The sequence below is a fragment of the Dryobates pubescens genome, chromosome 20, assembly GCF_014839835.1.
Source record: "Dryobates pubescens isolate bDryPub1 chromosome 20, bDryPub1.pri, whole genome shotgun sequence".
Classification (NCBI taxonomy): Eukaryota; Metazoa; Chordata; class Aves; order Piciformes; family Picidae; genus Dryobates; species Dryobates pubescens.
The window spans coordinates 15,599,801-15,622,548 of NC_071631.1; the positions used below are offsets into that span (position 1 = coordinate 15,599,801).

Here is a 22,748-nt window from a genome sequence, read left to right on the forward strand (position 1 = left end):
TGATGTTTGCTTATTTTTTATCTCAGAGGTTAGTGCTTCTGCTGACTGACTATTGGTTTACTCTGGGGGTTTCTCTACATGCCTTTCAGCCTGTATTGATACAGCCTCTAACCACTGCTGGGATATGTTCTTATTTTATACTTCATCTGAAGGTACTGCGTATATTCTTGCCTACTGCAGATCTCTGGCTTATCCTCTTACCTCCTGCAATCACTCAGGAGGCTGCACTGGATGTGGGAATAGCTTCACTGCCACATCCACTCAAAGAAAAGTGATTTTTGTGTGTGTGTGTCCTGCAAGTCACAGATATTCCTTCTTGAGACTCACAGTGGGTTGCATAACCTTTACAGACAGACTAAACTTTTGCTGGAATAGTCTTTTTTCCAGCCCTGGCTGCAGACTCCTTGTGATTCCCATTGACCCATTCTCCAAAAGGGTGCTCAGCAGACTCAGCTCTTCTTCAGCTTGTTGAGTATTCCTAAGAGGAGGCTCACAGGAGAACAAGTAATGATTTTAGCTGGTAAGATTAAAGCAGGAAGAATGTGAAACTTTCACTGTAAACCTGGGGAAAAAACCCACAACCCAATTATAAATGCAATCAGTCCTAGATAACTGGGGGGTTTAATTGTTTTGGTTTGTCTCTCCAGCTCAAGGCCTTACCAGGTTGCACTGTGGGCTGAGGGTGTTTCACGTGCTGCTTACCCTTGGAGTAGTGCCTGGGAGTCAAGGCAATTTTTCTTCAGTGCTGTGTCTCAAGTTAAGGAGAATGGAGTTCACATCTCCTGCTCATAATTGTCTTTTAAATTGCTTCTGCCCTGCTTTGGCTGAGGTGATTTAATATGTATTCCAGGGCTCTTACTAGAATAACAGGCAATTTTGCATCATACAGAAGAAAAAAAAGAGGTTAATTATAAATGCCTTCTGTGGAGCTTGTGCAATGCATTAATTACCAGTGCTCAGTGGATTGCTCAGGACACCTTTCAGCACGTTATTAACACAGCTGACAAGGTGCTTTGTCTGGATGTGTCTGTAAGAGCAAGCTTATCTATCCCAGAGCTTATGCTATGATCTTGTGTGCTGCTCTCTTCAAATCAGGCAGGAAATGGTGTAAAACCTGAGATGGTGTGAGGTGAAGAGTTTGCCTTGGCTGGGGACATGTGGCCGGAGGGACAACTGTTGTGGCTGTGTCAGGGGAGATGTGGGAGGGAAGACCAGCTGGAGGTGACCCAGGAAGGCTGGTTAGCCCTCTTTGGGCAGCTGGCTGAGATAGAGCATCCAATGGGTGAGAGAGGTAGAGGCAGCAGAGCATGGTGAAAAGCAGGAATAGGATGTTCAGACTGACTGAGCACAGGGATGGGACTGTCTGAGCTGTGTACATTACTAGGACTTTTTCCTGGAAGTACAATCCTACATGAAGTTATTTTTACAATGGGAACAGAGTACAAAGGGTCACAGGGTATTATATCCACCCTCACTGTGCCAGTCTTGATCTAATGATAGCTGTCATTGGACTCCTCCTAAAATGAATGTCATCATCACAGAGGAATCCCTTACTCCAGGCTAACCTTAGAAGACCTTTATTTGCAAGGACAAGTGAAACTTAAGGGCCAAGTGAAATCTCTCATCTTGCTACACTACCTGCTGTACCCTTAGGGAGTTACCCAAAACACTGCTACTTCTAGCTGCCTTGGAAGACCAGGGGCTGGGACAGAAGTTCTGTCCTCTCTGGTTTAGCAGGGTCTGCCCTGCAGACTGAGACCTATCTGGCCATCTGTCTAGAGCTATCAACCAGCAAAGTGAGAGATGGGAGAGTTCCAGGTTGTCCTGGACAGGTATTTTGCTCATATGGACAGTGAACAAGGAGTTACAACTCCAGGTCCTGCTGTGCCAGTTCTCCTGCATGGAAGTGGTCCATGGCATAGGGGCAGGATGAGTGATGAGAAGATGTGGTAAACTCCTGAGCCATGTCACCTGTTTAATGAATTTGTTGGAGAGTCCTTTTCCAGTTAGAAAACAGGACTAACAGGATAGGTAAAATTTGACTCATGCTCTCTCATCCTTGTGTCAGAGGAGATCAGCTGTAGGTTCTGGGGGAAAGTGTACACTTGGCTCGTTGCCCCTTTGGAGAAACTCTTGGCATCTCTCGTAACTCCCAAATCTCTGTGTGTGGCCTAGGCCCTACTTGGTCTGAAGCTGTGTTGTTTGGGCACTAGTTACACTGCTCCAAAACTCTCTGAAACCAAACTAATCATCAGCCGTGCCTCTTGGCTTTCAGTGGTGCTGCTGCAGTCATGTGTTCCCACAGCCTCTCATGTTGCAGTTCCCAGCTGAGAGCAGTCCAAAGAGCAGTGCAATCTGGGGAGAGAAGCACTCACAACATACCCTGAAACCCCATCACGTTTTGTAATTCCTCCTTCTTACTGATAATGTTTGGGGTATGTTCAGAGCTACAGCCACTCTGGAGATCTCCTTCACAGTACATAGCTGAGCACTTCTGCTCTACATTCTGCCAAGTCTGTTCACAGCTTAATCTTTATTTTTCATGCAGGTGTAGCAGGCCAGGCTATGGAGCTGGTTGCAATGCTCTGGGAGTGGTAGCTGATATCTTCTCAAGTGACTTTAGCCCAGATAAAACACTGCAGAGTGTTTTAAGGGGTGTCCCTATACATGCCAGGCAGTTCCCGTGGGTGTTCCTTAGGTTTCTACAGTGCTGGTGGCATCCTTTGTCTACCAAACCTTGCCTACTGTCTGTATTTTTAAAAAAGCTTTAGGGACCAGGGTCTTATGAGTTGAACAACTTCCTGCCCTAAAATTCTCATCACTTCTGTACCTCTTTATCTCTGTTGTAGACCTATGCATAGATCAATGCAATTGTTTATAGAGAAGAGATCAAACTGCTGTTGCAATTTTCTTCAAGAAGCTGCGAGTAGCTCCTGCGGTCATTTGGTTACTCATAAACTTTCTAGCTGAAATCCATGTTTGGTCATCTCATCAAAGTCCCTTTTAGTGGGTTACAAACTCCAGCTCAGCTGGAGGCAATTGCTATCTGATACATTCCCTGAGTAGAACATAATTATACTTGTCACTAAGTGGCACTGTGTAAATTACTCTTTAATTGCTGCACATCAAATCAGCAGCTACCCGGTCATTTTTCTGTGAAGATAAAGAGTTCCAGTATTAGCTTCATCACTCTGGCATCTGCCTTCACCCAGGCTCTCATTTGTTCTCTTTAGTGCTCGAGATGTAATTTTATCTGATGAAACCTTTTTGATGTATTTGGCATTTGTCCTGTAAACCCTCTGTTGGCCTTAAATATGGTGCTAGAGGGTTTAATGTTAAAAACACAGGCAGTAATGTAGAAGATATGTCCATCAAGTACTGCTGGCAAAATAATTATTACATATCATCTGAGGCCAAAGACCTCTTTCTTGACCAGTATGTTGATAAAACAGGGGCCATCACAGGGCTGAGGAATGCAGCCCTTTATAATGATTTAGTTGGGCTGTGCTGTTATTTCTGCCTTTGTATGAAGCAGAAAACTGCATTTGGGCACTCTTAATGAGGGTGCATTAGTGTTCCTAACCCTTGATCAGTTAGGAGTGAGCAGAAGGGAGGACAAGTCTGATCACTTTGGTGCAAAGCTGTTTATCTTACCTGAGATCATCTGGAGGCCAGGCCTTGGACCAAAGTGCTTCATTTGTCTGCATTCCTATGCACTGGCTGTGTTTGGGATGGATTGACACCTTTCTCCTTGTTCCTGCCACCAAGGCTGGGGGCTGGTACATTCACGGTCTGTGCACTGCCCAGCTCTAGGTGCTGGGGAACCTTCCCCAAACCCATTCTGTGGTGGCAGCAGCTCTGAGTGTTTCTCACCCAAAATTGCCTTTTATGCTTTCCCCCTTGATGCTAAAGTCTCAAGAAGCCGTTTCAAGAGGCTCAGCTGTACAGTGTTGGGACAAAATCCAGATGCGGAGTAGAAAGGTGAGGGGAGTGTGCAGTACAGAAGAACTGCTGGAGGATTTGCTTTGTCCAAAGTGGGGGCTCTGTCCACCCTTCTTTTGCAGCACAAAGCAGACAGACTAGGTTGGCTGCATGGGCAGCTACTGGGGTGAGGTGTTTGCTTTTTTTAATGCTTCTACCCCTCTCTGTATTGCTGACACCAGATACCCTTTGGCAGAGAGGCTGCAAAGAGCAGCCAGGGCTAGCAGCCAGTCTGCCCTGGTTTTGCATTCCAGGACTGTAATTTCTCAGGCAGTTTATGCCGTGAAATGTGGACAGACTGTTCAGAATAACAGGAGGAAAATTTCCGGTTTGAGGAAACCTCAGCAGTGCACTTGCGTGAAGCCTTCTCAGTCTCCTGCCTTGGGGGACAAGTCCTGCAGCTGGGGCAGACCTTCCTGCCCAGGGAAAGCACTGCTGCCCTGGCCCAGAGCTCAGATGTCAAATTCAGAGTGTATGTTCCTATATGTTGTAATCAACATACAAGTGCAGTTGAAAGCCAACTCTTCAAATCCTTTGCAGTCTGAGAGACACTTACCACAAGGCTTCTTTTCACAAGGCTTCATTCTGGTGGTGCCTTCTCCAAGGGTTTGACATCCTTCTGAGGAAGCACCCAAAAGGCCTTTTTAATTTGCCTTTCTCCCCCCTCATTTCCATACGCACACTCACACCCCCACACACCCCCACACCCCCATTACTTCGTTTCTTTTGTCCTGTCTTTGTGTTTGGTACAAGACTTCCTGAAGATGTAGGTGCTGCTTCAGGGGCTGAGGACAGGCAGCGAATCTGTGGGTGCTGGAGGGCAGAAGCATTAACTGTGAGCCAAGCCAGAAGTCTGGCCTGGAACCACCTTGGGTATCACAGGGTAGTGTGGGTTTCTCTTTGTTTTCTTTGTCATGTTTATGAACTAATCTGTGAAACCTGAGGGGCAAGAAACTTAACAGTATGGATTTGTTTTGTTTTGTTTTGTTTTGTTTTTAAAGAAGGTTTTCCAGCAGTGCAGGGATTTTCAGAACAACAATGTTTAAAAACATCAGTCTACGTCTGACACTTAGTAGAAACTGTGAGAGTTTGTGGCACAATGTCCTGTTGTAATCCTGATAGTGCAATGACACTTTATCTGTGCTTAGAAGTCTTTGATTTATATTTCTCTGGATTCATTATTTCTCCCCTGTATACACTAAATGTAGATGGACTTGGGCGTTTCGTTTCTGCATATTTGATTCGTTGACATCTCAGTTGCAGTTGTATTTAAATGATGAATTTAATGTTGTCCTACACTGGGAAAATTCAGGGCTGTGGCTTGGACTCTTGTGGTTTATAGCTGTAGACATTTTCTCTAGACACCCTACCCCTAAATGAAACCTCAACACACTTTCTAACACAGTCAGGCATGAAAATCATTGCAGACTAACCACATAAATGTACATCATTAATGAGGCATCTTGGCAAACTCAGTGCCTTCAATAATGAGCTGCTTCTATCTGTCCTATGGAAATAAACCAAGATATGGTTGCTGGTTCCCAGCTCTGATGGCTTTTTCTGCATACCAGGGTGGTTTGCCCTGGTGAGGCTCTTCCCCCAGTCTCTGTCTCCTCCAAGGGTGGTTTTGCTTTACTCTCACCTAAGCAAACGCTGAAGCAGGTCACTTTATTTACCTTGTGGGTCTGACATGCAGTCTCCATCCAAAATGATGTTACATTTTCCTTCTGTTGACTCGTGCAGCATAGCAGTGAACCTCCTGGAACTGTAAGAGACATAAATATCTATAATTACATAAAACAGTTTTCTCTGAGGACCCTTTGAGAGGTTTCTCACTGTCATCAGTGACAAGTACAAATCTGTGAGCTCCTTCAGACTGGTCCCTTTCAAAACCTGCCACACTTTCTCTCCAGTCTGCTGCCAAGGATTTACTGACACATTGACACTTATTAAACATGACTTCTGTAACCTACAGCTGGCAAAATCTGTCCTTAAGCTCTGTCTGGATGCTTGGCAGGGCTTTTGGTGGCCGCTTGCATGAGCTTGATTTTACTCAAGGTAAATTTTATTTCCCCTAAAGAATACTGATAATTTCCTTCCATTCAGGCTTCCTAAATTAGACTTGGATGCAAGGAGTGTAATTACTGTGGAATGGCTTCCATGGAGGCTGGGTGCCATTTTGGGGTAAATATTTGGCAAATTGAATGTTGCCTTTGCTTCTGCTGGTTTTTGTGACCTTCTTTGTGGTCAAATCCCCAGATACTTGAGCTAATGCGTTTGCTGGCAGGAATGCCTTTGGGAAAAGCTACTGTGAGTGATTATTTGCAGGAAGCAAATGCATCAGTTTGCAAGTGCTAACATTTTCATCAGAATTCCAGGGCTTCGAGTGTGTTTCATCCAACTGGGACCAGTAGCAACCCCTTCTGACACTGGAGTCCTATCCAAACAGAGTGACAAAGATCAGAGTGTATTTTGAATAAATACCTGCTTGAGAGGAATCCAGTTGAGAAAATGATAACTGGCACTTCTGTAAATCATGAAAGGAGAAGGAAAATACACAGAGGAAATTATTGTCTTTGCTTCAGTGTGAGATGTGGTTATGACCACCTTGCTTTTGCTGATTACAGTTATTTTGCACTACTTTGACTTTCCACTATCTCTTCTGGAGCCGTGTCACAGGAGGGACAATAAGAGCAGAACAATGTAAGCTTTCCCAGTCTGTTTTATTACAGGAAATGAGGACTGTCTCCATTTCATGAATTCTTGGAACTTGTCACTTCTAATACATCATTAATACATCAGTTGCCCAGAGCATTAAGGTGACACCTATCTCTGTAGTGGTATCAATGAATTGTTTTCATATTTGTCCTTTTTTTTTCCTTCACCATGCTCATTAACAGAATGGCAAAAAAAGTGTTCCGGGACAAATCTGTTATCTTAGTAGTCTAATGAGTTTGTTGAATTGTGTTTCGTAATGCAGATGAATTGATTTAGAGAAGATCACAAGAAGGAAAAACATGTCTAGTGGCTTTAGTGCTTCAGCATAAGGCACAATTTCTTTCCTGCTGTTCAAGGGAAGTTAATCCTACAGCCAGCCAGTGAAGTCTATGGTGACTCTCTTTAAATTTTGATCACCTCAAAAGTCACTCGTTCCTGTGCAGCCATTTGATCTGTTTCAACTGGGAGTAGCAAAGTAAAAACTGATCTTTAATAAATTTTGGATGAAAGAATATAGATGCCACTAGCTGGTTGTGTTTATGTGCCATAGCTTGGGGATGTAGGTATGTGTCTGTCTGTCATTTGTATTTAAGACTGATATGAGATGCTCATGACAGCTGTGGCCTCAGAAGTACTGGCAGACGTGTTGTGCAATACCATCTTTCTTCTGCTCATCTGATGCTTCAGGGTCTATCTGTTGGTGTTTCAGCTCTTCCTTTACCAGCTGCTGTTAATACTAAGCAGTTTTTGCTTTCCAAGTCCTTCACATACAAAAGGCAAGGCAAAGAGAGAATTACTTTAAGATGACCAGATGTCTGGGTTTGGCCAGGGCAGCCGCAGAATATTGCTTCCTGTTCTCCTGACAAAGCTTTCTCCAGGACACATTCAGTCATGATTTTGCTCTTGGCCTTAGGATTCTCCCCAATTCCCTTTCAGGTTCTGACTGTTGCAATTTACCTGTTCCCAACCTGTGGCAGTAGACCAGTCAAGCAGTGACACACACCATTAGAAAAGCAGGTATGAGGTATGTGCCTTTTGACTGCCCTGTGCCAGGTTGCATGCAGGGTTCAATGCTTCATAAGGAGCCCTTGGTTTCAGGTTTAATTTGCTGCAGCATCTTAATGATGGGGAAGCTGAACTGGCAAGGCTCAGCATGAAACTCACTGCTCTGTATTTTAAAGACTCTGCACTGCTTAAATGCTTGTGCTCAAACCAGTGGTCAAATGCTTGTTGGTCCTTCATGACTGAAGAGAGTTTTGTGCTGCTGCTGGAGTAATGTTATGCATCCTGCATCTTTCCTGGGTAGTGGTGTGTGTATCCTGCACTGGCTGCTGCAAGGGCCTGAGAGGAGAGTGTGTGCTGGAGCAGGAGAAGCAGAAGTAGAGGAAGGGCAGGGAGAGGGAAGTGCTGCATTAAAGCCTCCCTTTTCTTCTCTTCCTGCTGGACTGGCAGGAGTTATATTGGCAGTGGCATTGTTTTCGGCCCCCAGGAAACTCTCAGCCAGACTGGGGGCTTTGCTTATGTTCCCTCAGGGCTTTCAGGCTGCAGCAAAGAAAGACTCTTGTGAGCAGAGGGAGCGCTACAGCTTTTATCTGCTCTTGTGTTGCAGCTGTAATAACTTTTCCCATAGTGCCCCCCACTGCTGCATGTGGCCAAGCAGCACTGGACTCTGGAGAAGACACTTTCCGTCATGTGATGGGTAGCTAGGTTGCAATTGCTGAATGGGTTGAAGGGCTGAGAGGAACTGGATCTCCCAAGTTCAGAGGCAAAAGGCTCCTTTGTGATCTTGAGCTTCAAAGTTATTTGTATATCCTTAAATTCGGGGCAGGCTCTGCTTTTCTTTTTCAACCATAGAGACACTGGATTTCATAGAAATGCACCTAAGTTGGTTGGACTGTGATGCTTTTTCTGAGTTTGAGTTTTTTAAAAGAAACATGAAATGACAATGTGTATTATACACCAAAAAAAAAAAACCAAACCAGAGAGAGAAAGGTCCTTACCAGGGAGCAGTGAGTGAGCAAACTAGAGGAGAGACATCCCAGACCCCCAGAAGAGACAGCACTGATAGGAAAGCTAAAGCAACTGGGAGCTTGCTGCTCTGAACAGCTCCTGCTTTGTCACTCAGAATCAAGTGTTCCTCTGTAAATTTGCCAAATCACCTTGGACCTGACTCAGAGTCCCACTGGCTCCAAAATGGGCTTAGGATCAAGTCAGGAAGCTGGTGATTTTCAGCAGCCCATGCGAGCAGACTGCTTTCTGACTGCCGCTGTGACACGCGATAGTAAGCTCCCTGTACGGAAAGTAATGCCCAAGTAATGAGCCTCATTAGATTACCGAGGGAAGAGAAGACGATGAATCATTTTTTCAGATGAATATTTATCTCCGCATCTGGAAGAAGAAATTTTTTGAATATGAAATCTCTCAGGTAAGTAATTAGCTGTAAGTTACCTGATCCTCTTGTACTGGATGATGCAGAAGGAAATGATTCAGATGTCTTTTGCCCTCTGTCAGCACAGGCTGAGTTTTGCTGTCTGAGGATAACGTGGATGATACACCAGTAAAGCTGTGGAATAACAAAATCAGGATGCTCTTACTTATCCTGCAGGATATTTTCTCCCCAGAGTCCCCAGCCCTGTCACTGGTCCTGCTTCATCCTGAAAGTATGTGTTCTCTTTGAGGCAAAGGAGCTGGTTAAAACCATCCCTTGTGGTGGAGAAAAGCAATACCAGCCTCTGTCGCATGCCATCCTGCTGGCATCAGAAGCACCGCAGTGGCTCATGTGAGTGCGGTATGGTGCCTGTGTGCCCACTCAGTACAAGCAGCACTGCCCACCACTGCTTCTCACTGTATCAAGGGTTCTGCTGCTGAAAACCAGTCCTTTCCCTGTGGTGGGATCATTGAGGCTCTCTCTGCTGAGACTGGGGCAAAGATCTGGAGGATGGCACAGAACAGATGTGATTTGGGCCTTGCTGCCTACAGGGAACCTGGTTCCATCCGCAGTCCCTGCAACAAATCCCTAATTCTGCTGGGGTGGGTTCTGGCGTGGGGAAGATAAGAAGGGGACAGTATCTTCTCGTGTTGCTTGGTTCTGCCATTCATTTTTCCCCCCTTTCTGCCAAGCTTGTAGTGTGTGCCTACTCTTGTGAGCTCAGACTTGCCCAGCACCTCATTGCCAGTAAACCACAACCTTGCAGAGGCAGTAAGAGGGGAGCCTGAGCAAACCTGACCCTCAGGGTGTTCTCACTCAGTGTTACCTCAAGATATCTTGCCCCTTGATTTGGGGCATTTCCTGGGGAGGGGGATTTTCACATTTGAGCCACTAAAGGTGATCTTTAGATTGCCATGAAAGAGTTGGACACCAAAAGTCTAGCATACTTCAGCCCATCCTGTCCCCAGGGCATGAGATACAACCTAGAGCTTGTTCTGTTTGTTGGGTACATAGGGACCAGAATTCCTGGGTGCAGATTGTGCTGGAGTGCTTTGGATAGCTGCTGCTTCTGGGAGTAAACGATACCAAGCCACTAAATTCTTTCAAGCATCTATTCAGCATGACATCAGAGTTGGCACTGGGATGTCTGTGTGTTGTTTCTCCCACCACTGTCTGCTTTTTCACTTGGCTTTTTGCAATCCAAACACCACTAGTGTTGCTGCTGATTGGAATAAAACAAAGTGCAGAGTCCCATTGGACACTTAGGATCATTTAGGGGTGAGGGAAAAAAGAGACAGAGACCAAAAACCTGGAATAAATTTCACTGCTTGTGGGAGATGAAACCAAGAGCCCTCTCAAGAGCTGGAGCTGTGTGAGTATGGATTTCTCCCAGTCTTACCATTGGGCCAAGCCCTCCCCCTCATACTTTACTAGGATTTCACTCCCTTCTCTGTATTGGATGGAGAGAGAAATTAAAAAGGCTAGTGACTTCATAAGGTAGAAAAATATTCATAAGTGAGAAAGTTAAAACTACCAAACCCTTCTGAAGAGGCTCACAGTGAATGCCAAGGCAACATTTCCATAAACTGTGATGTTCCAGGATGACTCCTAGCTAAAAAAATCAGTGGTGATAGCATCCATTCCTCTAGGGAAAGATTCAGATTCCTTTCTTGCCTGATGTATACATACACATCTGTCTGATTCATCTGTTCTCAGTGCTTTAGGAGCACCAACAGACAGTGTGTCTGATATCTATCTCTTGACACCATGCCTTGAAATGGTAATTTGTTCCTCAGGCCTCAAAAATTACCTGGATGCTTTCCTCATCCCAATGTTCTGGGTCCAGCCTGTCCTGCTGGCAGTAGACAGGTCTTTATCCTTTGTACTTCTAGCCCAGTGCTGCTGGTGGATATCTGAGCCCGATGTGACAACCCAGCTCTGTGGGAAGGTTGTCCTCAGACTACTTGCAGGCAGTGATTTGACTGATTGGTGACAGTTTTGAAGGTTACTCTTCATGTAAATACAGCTGCCCAAGGAAACAGAAAACAGCCTCCTTCCTTTTCCTGGGGGCTGTGCTGAAAGAACTTGGAGTTATTTCGTGGTTTGTCAAATTAGAGTTTGATCTACGGCAGTTTTTGAATTGCTACAGTATGGTTCTCTTACTCTGGATGAGCCTCCATGTCTTAGGCATGTGGTAAATCTTTTGTGCTAGCCTCTTGAGGCAATCTTGTACTGTTAAATACTTTGGTTTGATGAGAAGAGCAGGGGCTCAGGAATGAGGCAGACATGGGAATGTGTGGGACTGCAAAAAAGGAGCACAGTGCTGAGAGTGTACCCAGCATTCTTGCTCCAACTGCAGTGCTGAGAGAGGAGGAGGACGGCAACGGGGGAGCAGGGTTTCTATCTGGACAAACAAACCACCCTGTTTTCCAAGTGATTTGAGGGTGAATGAAAATCTCCAGAGCAATGTGTTTTGCACCCAGCACAGCTATGAGATAAAGCAGGTATTTCTGTTGTGCCTGTGTGAGCAGAACAGGCACTGTCACTCATGCCAGCTGTTAACGTGCCATTATCTAAGTAGCTTCAGCTACAACATTGTTATCTCGTAATTAAAGTGCTTATTTTATAGCTTTCCCACCCATGCACACCTGCTCTTTCTTTAGAGTAGCTTCTTTAATTTCTGATGTATTGCATGTCATGGGGATTGTCACAGAAAACACTATTAGTCAAGAGAAAAAAAAAAAGGGGGGGGGGGGGGGGGGGGGGAGGAATGTGGGAGAGATTTTCTGTGTGCTGTCTCCTGCTTTCCCTGTCTCTATCTCTTCCTAAATAGGCAACATTCATTTCACACCCAGGTGAGCTGGGGCACAGTGCTATGTACCCAGGTGCTGCAAAACATGGGCAAGGACTTGAGACTGTAGGAATGAACAGTCCTACAGGGGCTGATCCAAAGCCTGCTGAGGTCAGCAGGGTGTTCTTCACCATCTGCAGTGGCCTTTGAACTGCTCCCATATTTGTTGTGCATGAAATAATAGTGATCTGCTGGAGAGCCCTGGTGCATTGAGCTGCAGAGTTCTATCAAGCTCTTCTAGAGTGCTTTGGTCCAGCAAGGTACAATTTCCTGTAGATAACCACATGCTGTATAATGCTAATTGTACTGATTTTCTGTTGCTCTAGGGTACTGACTAGGGGTATGCAGGCTTTGCTGGTTACAGAGGGTAGATGTGATTCCTGTGACACTGCTCTTCAGAATCAGCCACCATTTCTCTAGCTGTGCTAGCTACAAATTTGTGAATCAAATGGAAGGCTCAGACATGTTGAAGCTGTGACCTTGATGTGATGCAGATCTATCCCAGGGCTGTGTGTGGAGGCCCCTAATTAGGTCTATACTCTACTGAAAGGCAAGTGCCTCCTGGAATGGAGAAGCAGCATGGGGTGCACTTACAACATAGGCTGCAGAGGGGCATGGACCAGCTTTGCTAAGCTGGTTTGGCATCGTGCAGGAGGAGATGCCTCGAGGCTGTGGGGGATACTAAGCAGATATGATATAGACTTCTGGGAAAGTCTTGGAAAATTCTTTGGATGAAAATCAGTGTCAGTGGCTCTTGATTGTGACCCTTTACCCAGGACTGAAAGGCTGTGATTTTTGCTGCTGATCCATCAGGAATGTAAACAAAGCTGGGGCAGGAGGATTGTGGTGCTTTTGCTCACGTGCTCAGCTGCGTGTGTGTGCTGAACACTGACTGTCTGTTGCTGTTGTCCACAAGAAGACTCAGTCACTCTTCCCAGACTCTTTCACACTAACACAACCACAGGCATATGTTTACTGAGACATTGCTGTCCATTGAAAATTTTTGGTTTCCCCATCAGTGGGCCTTGCAAGTGCCTTCCACCCTCTGCCATGCAGGCTCTGCACAGCCCTGAAAAACAACTACAAAATTCACCAGAACTACATAAATAAAACAGAGACAGAGAAACATCCCCAAGAGTGCTGCCTTGGATGGTGCCAGAACAATCCTGTTCTGCATCCCCTGCCAAACTTCAGTCTAAAGAAAAATCTGCCATTTAACTGGGCTTGGGTATATTTTTCTTTCATTTAAAAGAGCACCCTTACAAACATTTCTTCAGCTTGGGGGAGACATGCCAAGGATAACTCAGCCTTGTCCTGCCTCTTGTGAGCAGCAGCGTGCGTGGCAGTACTCACATTTCAGCTTGCTTCCCAGGAGGACTGGATTTTCTTTAAGCTCACCCAGGTCCTGCAATGAGGAGGTGCTAAATCCTTGGGGGATGAAGATATCTTGCAAACAAACTTTGGCTTGGCATTACCCTGGGCAGAGCTTTCAGGTCTCCCTGGCTCGTATTGCAGCATTACTTGCTCCCTTTCCCAAACAACTTGGCAGATCCTCTGTCTTCTTGAAAATTATTTTCCTCAGAAATAAAGCAAGCATGGAACTCTCTGTTAGTTTATGCTAAAGAGAAGACCCAAAAGCTGTACAGCATACTGTTTTATGCATTCATCTCAAAGGACTTCAGTAAAGAAAGCTTTTTTTTCTGTCAGCAGGGATGTGGTGGTGCTTGTTCAAGGTCTAGACCTGGGGCAGGAGCTTGCCTTCCTGCAGGAGAGGCAGAGAGGACACCCTGATCCACTGTTCCCTCTGTGTAGAGCTAAGTAGTTTGAAATATGCGCAGTTTTGGGGAGTTTGCTAATCTCTAGAAGACAGATCTACATGGTCTTTCTCCACCCCTGTCTTGCAGACTGTTACCCAAAGCTGCATAAGTCCTTCCTCCCATGCATACCATCTCCTCTCACTGTTTCACAGCTGTGCTGGGAGGTTTGCTCTGCTCAGATGTTCTCTTCTTCCTCAGACTAGTTTGCTGAGCCACAGCAGGGAAAAACACACATTCTTGCAGGCTTGTGTGGAGAAGCCCTGTGAAAGGCAGCTTCTGCAGTTTCTAAGCTGGTTTTCAGGTGTAGCCTGTAGGCTGGGATTGATTATGAGCAGCTGCAATGGGTGATAATGCAGCATGGGTGCTGTGGATGCTTCAAGCTCCCAAAGCTGCAAAATCAGCTTGTCCCTCTAAGAAGAAACAACTGCATTTAACTAATGCTAGGGTCATCTGACATTACCCTGCTTTCATTAGCCAAGATATGCAAAGTGAGACCTAATCCATTTTGGACATAAGCACATATCCAGAGAGATCCATCCTTGTCACAGAAGGGCAGAAAAGCTGCTTTATTAGTCATTGGAAGGAGGAAAAAGAAGAATATTTACCACAATGACTTTGGAGACAGCTGTATAACCTGGCTAGGGCAGGACAGAGCCATCCCATGGAGCTGCTAGCAAGTGGCATGCACAGATCAAGGGCTCTGCTGCTGCAGAGGCATCTCCTGCTGCTTTCTTGCTCAGGAACACAGATGATACGTGCTATGTACGTATGGACATCTGACACCATGGCATCAGCTTTGTACAGGATTAAAGGCTCTGAGTAGTAAATACCATTGCTTTTACCATTGGCAGCTGAAGCTGTTTGTATTACAGCTGCTTTTGAAGTCATGGTCACTTTTGTGTCTCTCTTGTGCTGAACATGTACACAGGCTTTGCGAGAAGCACTCAGTGTCCTGGGGAATTTATGTCATAAATAGGCAAGTGGGACAAAGGTTGGGAGCAAAAAAAAGCAAGTTAGTGATAAGAATCTTCAACACAGAAAAATGAATTTACCAGTCTTGGCTCATGTGGAAGTCTTGTGTTGGAGCCAAGTGTCATCAGCACATCCCATGGCTCCCCTCTGTCCTGGTGATTGCTTGGTGTGGGGAGGCTACAGGAATCACTTCCTGGGTAGGGCATTTTGTTGTTCAGGTGTTTAGGAGATACAGGCTGGGCTTTTGCTTTTAACCACAAAGGCTTTGAGGAGATTTTTTTTCTTCCAAGGGAAATGTCTACAGCAGGTATTTGTGATTTTTAAAACATCCAAGATAACCTTCAAACACTCCAAACCCAGGTATCAAAGCCTATGGGCTTCTCTTTTTAGTCAAGGATTTTAACAGGCTAGTGTTCCTGTAGATGAAGAAAGACTTTTTGGCTTCTGGTGGCTGAGTACAGCTACTTCATGCATTACAGTCCAACTTTTTCTTTTAATCTGGGCAGGGAGTCTTAGGGTGGCAGATACATGGATGAGATGAAGCCCTCTCCCAGCTGGGTGCAGGCACACCTCTTACATCCTACCCCAACCTTGCCAGGCATGGGCAACCACAAAGAGTGACTCCCAGGGGAGTCTGCATGAACACCAAGGTTCCAAAATCCCACAGCTGATCCTGCTAGATGTTGCTGGTTGTTTTTCCTTACAAGTTATTTAGGGTTTAGCTCCATCCATTGATCAGGGATAGCATAAGCTAAAGCTCCTCTCCTGCAGCAGTGCAGAAGTGTTGCAGCATTAGATCTTTACCTCACACTATGTTCTGTTGCAGGCTGGCCCAAAAGCAGATCTTCTCAGACACAGGTTTCAAGTGAAGGAATAATTTTTAGGCAGTAGAAATCAAATCAAGCCCCAGCACCTTTCAAAGATGTTTTGTTCTTTAATTATCTAAATTAAATAGTAATCTGCCCACCAGCTAGCATTGATTAATAAGGAATTTCTAAATGGGAAACTGTTCTTACTATTTTTAGTCCATTGTGAAAAACCAGGGACACAATTATGGTTTAATGAAGCCAGATGGTCAAAGCTTGCTGTGCTGAAATTCAGCCATGATGGAGAAGATTGGAACAGCACAGGAAGCTTCAGCACAGGCTGCCCTTAAAGAGCAGAAATGTACCATTTTCTGATGCTCCAAGGACTGGAAAGCTTTGGAAATGCCACCTTAAATTATGTAGGTTTGCACTGGTTTAGTGTGAGTTGTAAATGCTCTTGTTCAAAAGACCATTTGCTGACTTGGCTGTTATTAATGTGAACAACTGAAACTGATGTTTGGTGGAGTCAGAGACTCAAAAATGTTTTAAGTGTGTTTTTGTTGGTTTGTTGTTGTTTCTGTTGTTGGCCCTGTCCTTTTCCTTGGTGAGCACAGTTTGCATGAAGAGATTTATAGCCTTGGTTGAAAACATGGGATAGAGATAGACAGACTTAGTACAGACTTAAACATGCCTGAACCGTAATATATCTCCAGCAGTCCTGGATTCTGCATGGTTTGGCCCATATCCCTCACACAGTCATACTTGCTTTGCAATTGACTACCTGCACGCTTCAGCCAACACCAGGTAGGACCCACCTCCTGCTTCACTCTTTTAACAATGCACCAGACAAGGATGAAATCCACAAAGTTCTTCTCCTCCCTTGACTTCTTTGAAGTTGCTTTATTTGAAATCAGGTGCAGCATCTCCAAAGTGGACTGGCTGAAGTGCTCCCCAAGTGCACCTTTGAACCCTCAGAGGTTGTCCCATGAGGACAGCTGAGTCACAGCTCCTGGGGCTGGTGGGATGCAGTACCCACCTGCCATAGCCTAGTTGTCCTCAGTATTGAGCTTTTGCCAGTCCCTGTACTGGACACAGAGCAGAAATTGGCCTCCAAGGATGGCAGAGCCTTAGTGACTCATCAACTCAGGGAAACACTCTGAATGCAGCAATTCTGTTAGTAAAATGCTTGCAGTTAATCAGTTAATTATGTCGTGCTCTCCTTTGAGCAGTAAACCATAAACTGAGCAAGCAATCAGCAGGAGGCTGGCTGGGTGTGCTCCCCTTAGTGTTTCAAATAAACACAGATAGAAGCTGGAGGACACTTTTGCTGCCTCGTGTGCTGCACCAGATTCACTAATGGAAACCAATCATGATTTCTTTCAGCATGAAAAAAACAAAGCCAAACCTTGGAAGGCGAGTTGCTACATTTATTCCTAAAGTATGTGGGTGACTGGTGATGGGTGAAACCTCCCTCCTCTCACAGTATTTGATTCTCATGACTATGGGGCTCAAGTAACTGCCTTGCTCATGCTCATACTTTACGATCTTTCCCACAAGGGAAAGAGGATCTGTCCATCAGTGGGTGCACCCATTGTGCTGCCTTTGGCATAGCTAAAACAGCAGGTTGGGGATGTTTTGTGGCTGGAACTGCAGCTGATGCCAATGAATTAACTCTGTTATGGGAGTTACAGGATGTCTGTCTGAAATAGGTGATGCCAGAATCAGCCAGGACAGTCCTTATAGTTAGAGCTGATGTGGCAAATCCTGTCCTGTCTGGTCTGGTGTCAGTAGATGCTTGACTCTATCACCAAGCTAGGTTATTTCACTGATTTGTAAATTCATTTGCTCTTATTGTGTTAGTGTATCATCTTTCTAGAAGAGCTTTAAGCTAATAACTAGCAGCTACTTGACATGTAATTAATTCTAATGACACTTAAAATTATGCTTGCTGGAGTGTTTTGGTCTTTGAAACTAAATTTATGATCTTTGCACTTTCTCTTGTGGCAAAACCATGCACGCTCCTCATAAACAGATGGCTTTTCAGCTGATAAACACTCGAGCAGACTGACTTTAGTAGTAAGCCTTTGGTGTGCTGTAACTCTCTCCATTGTGTGCCCACCCTGTTCAAGCAGGTTTTGGACAGTGGGGTGCATAGCAGAGGGAGCAGCTTCTCTCTGCTTTGCTGCTTGATTTCTGGGACTTTTTCTAAGAGTTTGGAAAAAACAGAGGATTTTTGAAATTGTGTAAGCAAAGTGATGAATAAAACTTCATCCTGAAGTGAGAAATTGTGTTGCTTTGCCTCCTAAAGGCTGAAAAGAGACAATTCAGTATTTGAAAAACCAAAACAAAACAGAACAAAAACCTAGCAGAATTTCCAGAAGGATTCTTAAATTGCTGGGTGGATTTGCAAGTAGTTTGGGTAAATACAAATGTCAGCCTTTTCTGCCAAAGACACTACCCAGCTGAAAACACTGCCTGGCCCTAGCTGCGGTTTGCTGTTTGTTTCGGCCACCAGAGTGGGTCCCTGGCCTTGCCAGTGGGTAAGAGCACTGCAGGGGCCAGCGTCTCTGTCCTGGCCATCCTGGCATGGTGTGTTTGCATCAATGCTTTCTTTGAGTCTTGAGACATTATTAAATGCTCCCTGGGCTTAAAATTAGCAAAAAACTAGAATTTTGCCTCCTGTGATGTGGAGTTCAGCTGGTCCAGTCTATGGGACAACAAATGCCTGTGAGACAGGGGAACTGATGACCTCAGGATGGAGTTTTTGGTTGCACCCCATAGAGAAGAAAGATCTAGCAAATAAGCTGCAGGTGTAGGGGTATGGTCTGAGGTACACAAGCTTAAGACCACGGGTATGCATACATCCCTTTCACACTGATTGCAGATTTTGTTTATGCAAAAATCTGTTCCTGGGTCTTTGACTGCTGATGGGTTCCTGCAAGGAGGAATAAATAGGGCACAATAATGTTTTTACAGCTGTTGTTAATCAAGTGATTAATCTGTGTCTTGGAGGGGACAGGTCTTTCTTTGGATCTCACTGACTGCTCTGGCTTCTCCATTTATATTTAGTAGACTCTTGTGGCTGAGTTGCTGTTCAGTTTCAGGAAGAGGACAGCTGTCTAATGTTTGTGTCTGAGCGTGACTGATGCCCTATAAAGGTGCTTACAGGGGATGCAGTGCTGGGGCACATGCTGCTTGTGAGCTGCTCACAGCCTTGCTTTTACCTGTAGACTTGGAATAACATTCCCTTATTGCTTTCTATGCTAAGTGGTGATGGATGAGAGTGTTTGAAGGAGCAAATCAAAACTCAGCCTGGGGTGGAAATTGAAAGGCTCGAATGAATTGTCTCATCATTCAAAGATGACCTAGTATTGATGGAAGCATTCCCCGACTTGCAGGTGTCTTCTTTTCTCTTCTCTTTGTTGTGCTGATTTGATAAAGCCCCTGCTGAGAGCACAGCATAAGCTTCAAAATTACTGTGCAGCCCAGGGCTGAGATTTTCTTCTTCCAGAGAGGGAGGGAACCCCTGCACCCTACATGGCATCTCTCAGGACCTCTGGCGTGGCCTTGCTTCCTCATGCTGCTTTCAGGGTGCTTGCTGCACCTATAGAGCTTTTTGCAAACATTTTCTGTGAGATGTGTTGGTCTGTGGTGGGCTTGGAGAAGTTAATCAGAGCATTACCCCTGGTGACAAAAGGCTTAGACTGGTTAACTCTGGAGATATCTCTGATCCTACGTCTTTTGGCAACAATTCTGCACCATCCACCTTGATGTGTAAAGCCTGGATGAGTTAAGATTTGCAAATTGCCTTCTTGTTTTGACTCTGACTTTGACTAGTGTGTCTCCAATTTAAAATACTGTTGATGTAGGAAACAGTGAAAGAAAATGGTATTACTGCCTCTCTGAAGCCAGGAAGGGGCCAATCCTGCAGCAGGACTTGCTGGCCAGTGTACTGCAGTGCAGGTACCACCCCCCTGGACTGCAGGGTGACTGCAGATGGTGTGCTTGGAAGCTATTTTGAACACAAAGTGAGGGGCTTCCAGTTTCTGCAACAGTTAAGTGTTGAAACTACATGTATGAGCATCTTGTTGCATGACATGTACAGTCTCCCCCATGCATAACAAACTTTATGTCCATGTATGAAAGAGAGAATTTCTTTTCCATATGTATCACTCAGGGAGGATGGATGCAGGGCCTTCACCATCCCCATGAGCAGTGACTCTCTGTAAGCAGGCAGAGTTCACTGCCAAATGGCAGTGTCATGCTGCAGTGCTGAATTTACTCCCAAGCAATAATTTGCTTCTAATTCTGTAACTTGGTTAGAGTTGTGTTGGCATTGCACCACTTTATCCTTGCTAATGAGGTAACTGGGCTAATGCAAGGAAAGGACTCCTGTATGGATGTTGGCAGCATCCCAGGGAAGGTACTTTTAGACTCATTGGGGAAGCGCCAGACATCATGGAGGATCTATTTATACTAATGATGCTTCATCATCAGTGAAAGCCAGGGCAGGCAGAGTGTTCTTGGTGCAGGCAGGACTAGATTCACCTTTTGTAGCAGTAAAGCAAAACCGTGTCCTGCAAAGGGAACAAGTGATCTTAGTAACAGGGAACTAGCACTTCTATGTTTGAGAATATTAGAGACTTCAAGTAGCATAGCTTTGTGAAATCACATCTCTTCACCACCCCACCACTCCCTCTGTCCTTTCTTCCTGGACTTGATGATGTAGGTCTGGTTCTGCAAGCTGGATGTTGAAGTTTGTGGAGGGACGCCCTGGCAACAACATCAGAGGTTCCCAGGCACTCCTTGTAGGAGAGCAGAGGACAGATATGATTGTCCAGGACAAATGATTCTCCCCTACATCATGTGTTTGGGGTCATTGTGTTAGGGGAAGTTGAGTGCTCCCTGACTGTGACACGAACTATGATGTGACTCCACTATAGACACTTGGGTGAAAGGAGAATCAAGTCCAGTGCATGAATGTAGAATGTATGTCAATATGACCAAAACCAGGGCAAATACCCACACATCCATGTTGCCCGTTCCTACCCCAATTTCAAACTGTATTGCAGGTCACAAATGTCAACTGCTTTGTCTTTATTTAATTATTTTCAGTCCTCATACAACTACAAGTTTAGCATCACTGTTAAAGGAAAGAAAGAGCAAACTACAGCCATTCATGGGTAACAAAATTCTAAGCTTTAGGAGACAGCTGATGCTATTAAACCCCATGGCCCTGCAACAGGCTGTCATGACTGATGGCTACTTGAGGAGACATACACTATAAAATACAAAGCTAAAAAGCAAAAGGCTACTTAGATAGATGTTCAGCTGAATGTTGCTAGCATCAAATCAGTGGCACTGAAGAAAAGGAGAGCAGGCACACGGCACAGCCTCTGGACTAACTGTGTGCACGTGATGGATCTGCTTTGCCTTTACAATGCACACTTTAAATCAAAGCAACACCAAAGTCGATACTGATTGTTCTTGGAGATATATTTTACCTTCAGGCACTGTTGTTTCCCAAAGGAGCATGAGCAAGAACATATGTCTCTGTGCAGTGCTGACTGCTTGTGGACAGAGACCTCCCTGAAATCCTCTGAAACCGATTCCTCCTTTGGAAGTACCCACTGCTGTTGCTGAGGGACCGCTGCCTGTTCTTCAGGTACTCCCGGTAGTTCTTGGTGAGCAGGGTGTAGAGGAAGGGGTTGATGCAGCTGTTGCTGTAAGTCAGACAGGTTGTCAGATAATTAATGTTCTTCATCACCTTGGGAGATAAGGTGAAGGATTCATAATACTGGAAGAGGAGCTGCCATATCCAGAAAGGCAAGAAGCAAGCCCAGAACACCATCACTATGGTGAAGATTAAATAGAGCACCTTCTGATTTGGCAGCCGCTTGGTCTGTTTGAAGGATGCCGTCTGTGACACCCAGTAAATCTTAGCCAACCGGATGTAAAGGTAGCCAATGACTACCCCTGGACCCACGATGCTGGTACCAAAAAGGATGGTGAGATAGACTTTGTAGGACAGCTTGCTCCAAGTGGGCAGGCAGATGCTTTTGTTGTCCCTTTGTACCAGCTGGATCATGATGAGCATGGGGAGAGTGAGCAGCAGTGACACCAGCCAGATAACAACAGCGATGGCCTTGCGGTAACTCTTGGACCTCTTCACTGTGTCCAGGGGCTTCAGCACAGCAAAGTAGCGCTCAGTGCTCATGACTGTAAGGGTGAAGATGCTGGCATGCATAGTGAGGAAGTCCAGACTGAACAGGATACGACAACCAATGTCCCCAAAGTACCATTTCTGAATGAAGTAGGTTCCAACAATGAAGGGGATGGTGAGAAGGTAGAGTAAGTCTGCCAGTGCAAGGTTGATGATGTAAATATACATGGAAGCAGATGACCTCAAGTAATGGCACATCACTAGCAAGGTGTAGACATTGCCTGTCACCCCAATCACACACATGAGGGAGAGGATTGTCCCAATGGTGCAGATGGCAATCATGTCCTCCATGGAACCGGTGGCTGGTGTGCCATCCCCGGTGGCATTGATGGAGGCATTGAGTCTGATTCTGAACAGGCTGCTCTCACTTGTGTCTGTCACCATGTAGGGGGTTGCAGAAAAGTGGCTCTCCAGCTCATCAGTTAGGGACATCCTCCTGGCTTTTCAATGCCAGAGGCTTTGTTCATGCCACAGGGATCTGAAGATCTGTACTTTCTGCTCTGAGAAATGCAACTGCTGGGAGATGGTCAACCATTTCTTAGCGGGGTTTCATCCAAGGAAGGTCTGCATTCTCCACTGCAGGAAAGACATCAGAAACCAACACGTTAGAATTCTGCCAGCGCAAAACAAGTTGCCATTTAGAAGTTACCTGTCCCTGAGCGCTCTCTGCATGTACCAGAGGTCTTCTGCACTGAGGTCACTCAGGTAAGGTTCACAGTATCATTACAAAAGCACAGCTTTGAAGGATGACATATCTTAATATGTCCATTGAAAAGAGACAAAAGAGATTGTGGGGATCACTGGACCTGCTTGCTGCAATCCTTAAAGACAGTTTGGAGTTGGAGGGGAAAAAATGTCCTTCCTTAACTCTTAACAGAAGCCTACAGATCTAGCAGCATAATTTCTGAAAACCTCTTAGCTAAGCTTCTAACTCTGAAGGAGTAAAAGATGC

General features: G+C 45.3%; 1 protein-coding gene across 1 annotated transcript; it reads right to left on the minus strand.

Moving 5' to 3' along the window:
* Positions 1–20,682: 20,682 nt before the first annotated feature.
* LOC104298004 (urotensin-2 receptor) lies at positions 20,683–22,363 on the minus strand. Its single transcript, XM_009898030.2, has one exon. The coding sequence runs from the start codon at positions 22,226–22,228 to the stop codon at positions 21,080–21,082; it is 1,149 nt and encodes a 382-aa protein (XP_009896332.2). The 5' UTR covers positions 22,229–22,363; the 3' UTR covers positions 20,683–21,079.
* Between the last annotated feature and the right edge of the window lie 385 nt (positions 22,364–22,748).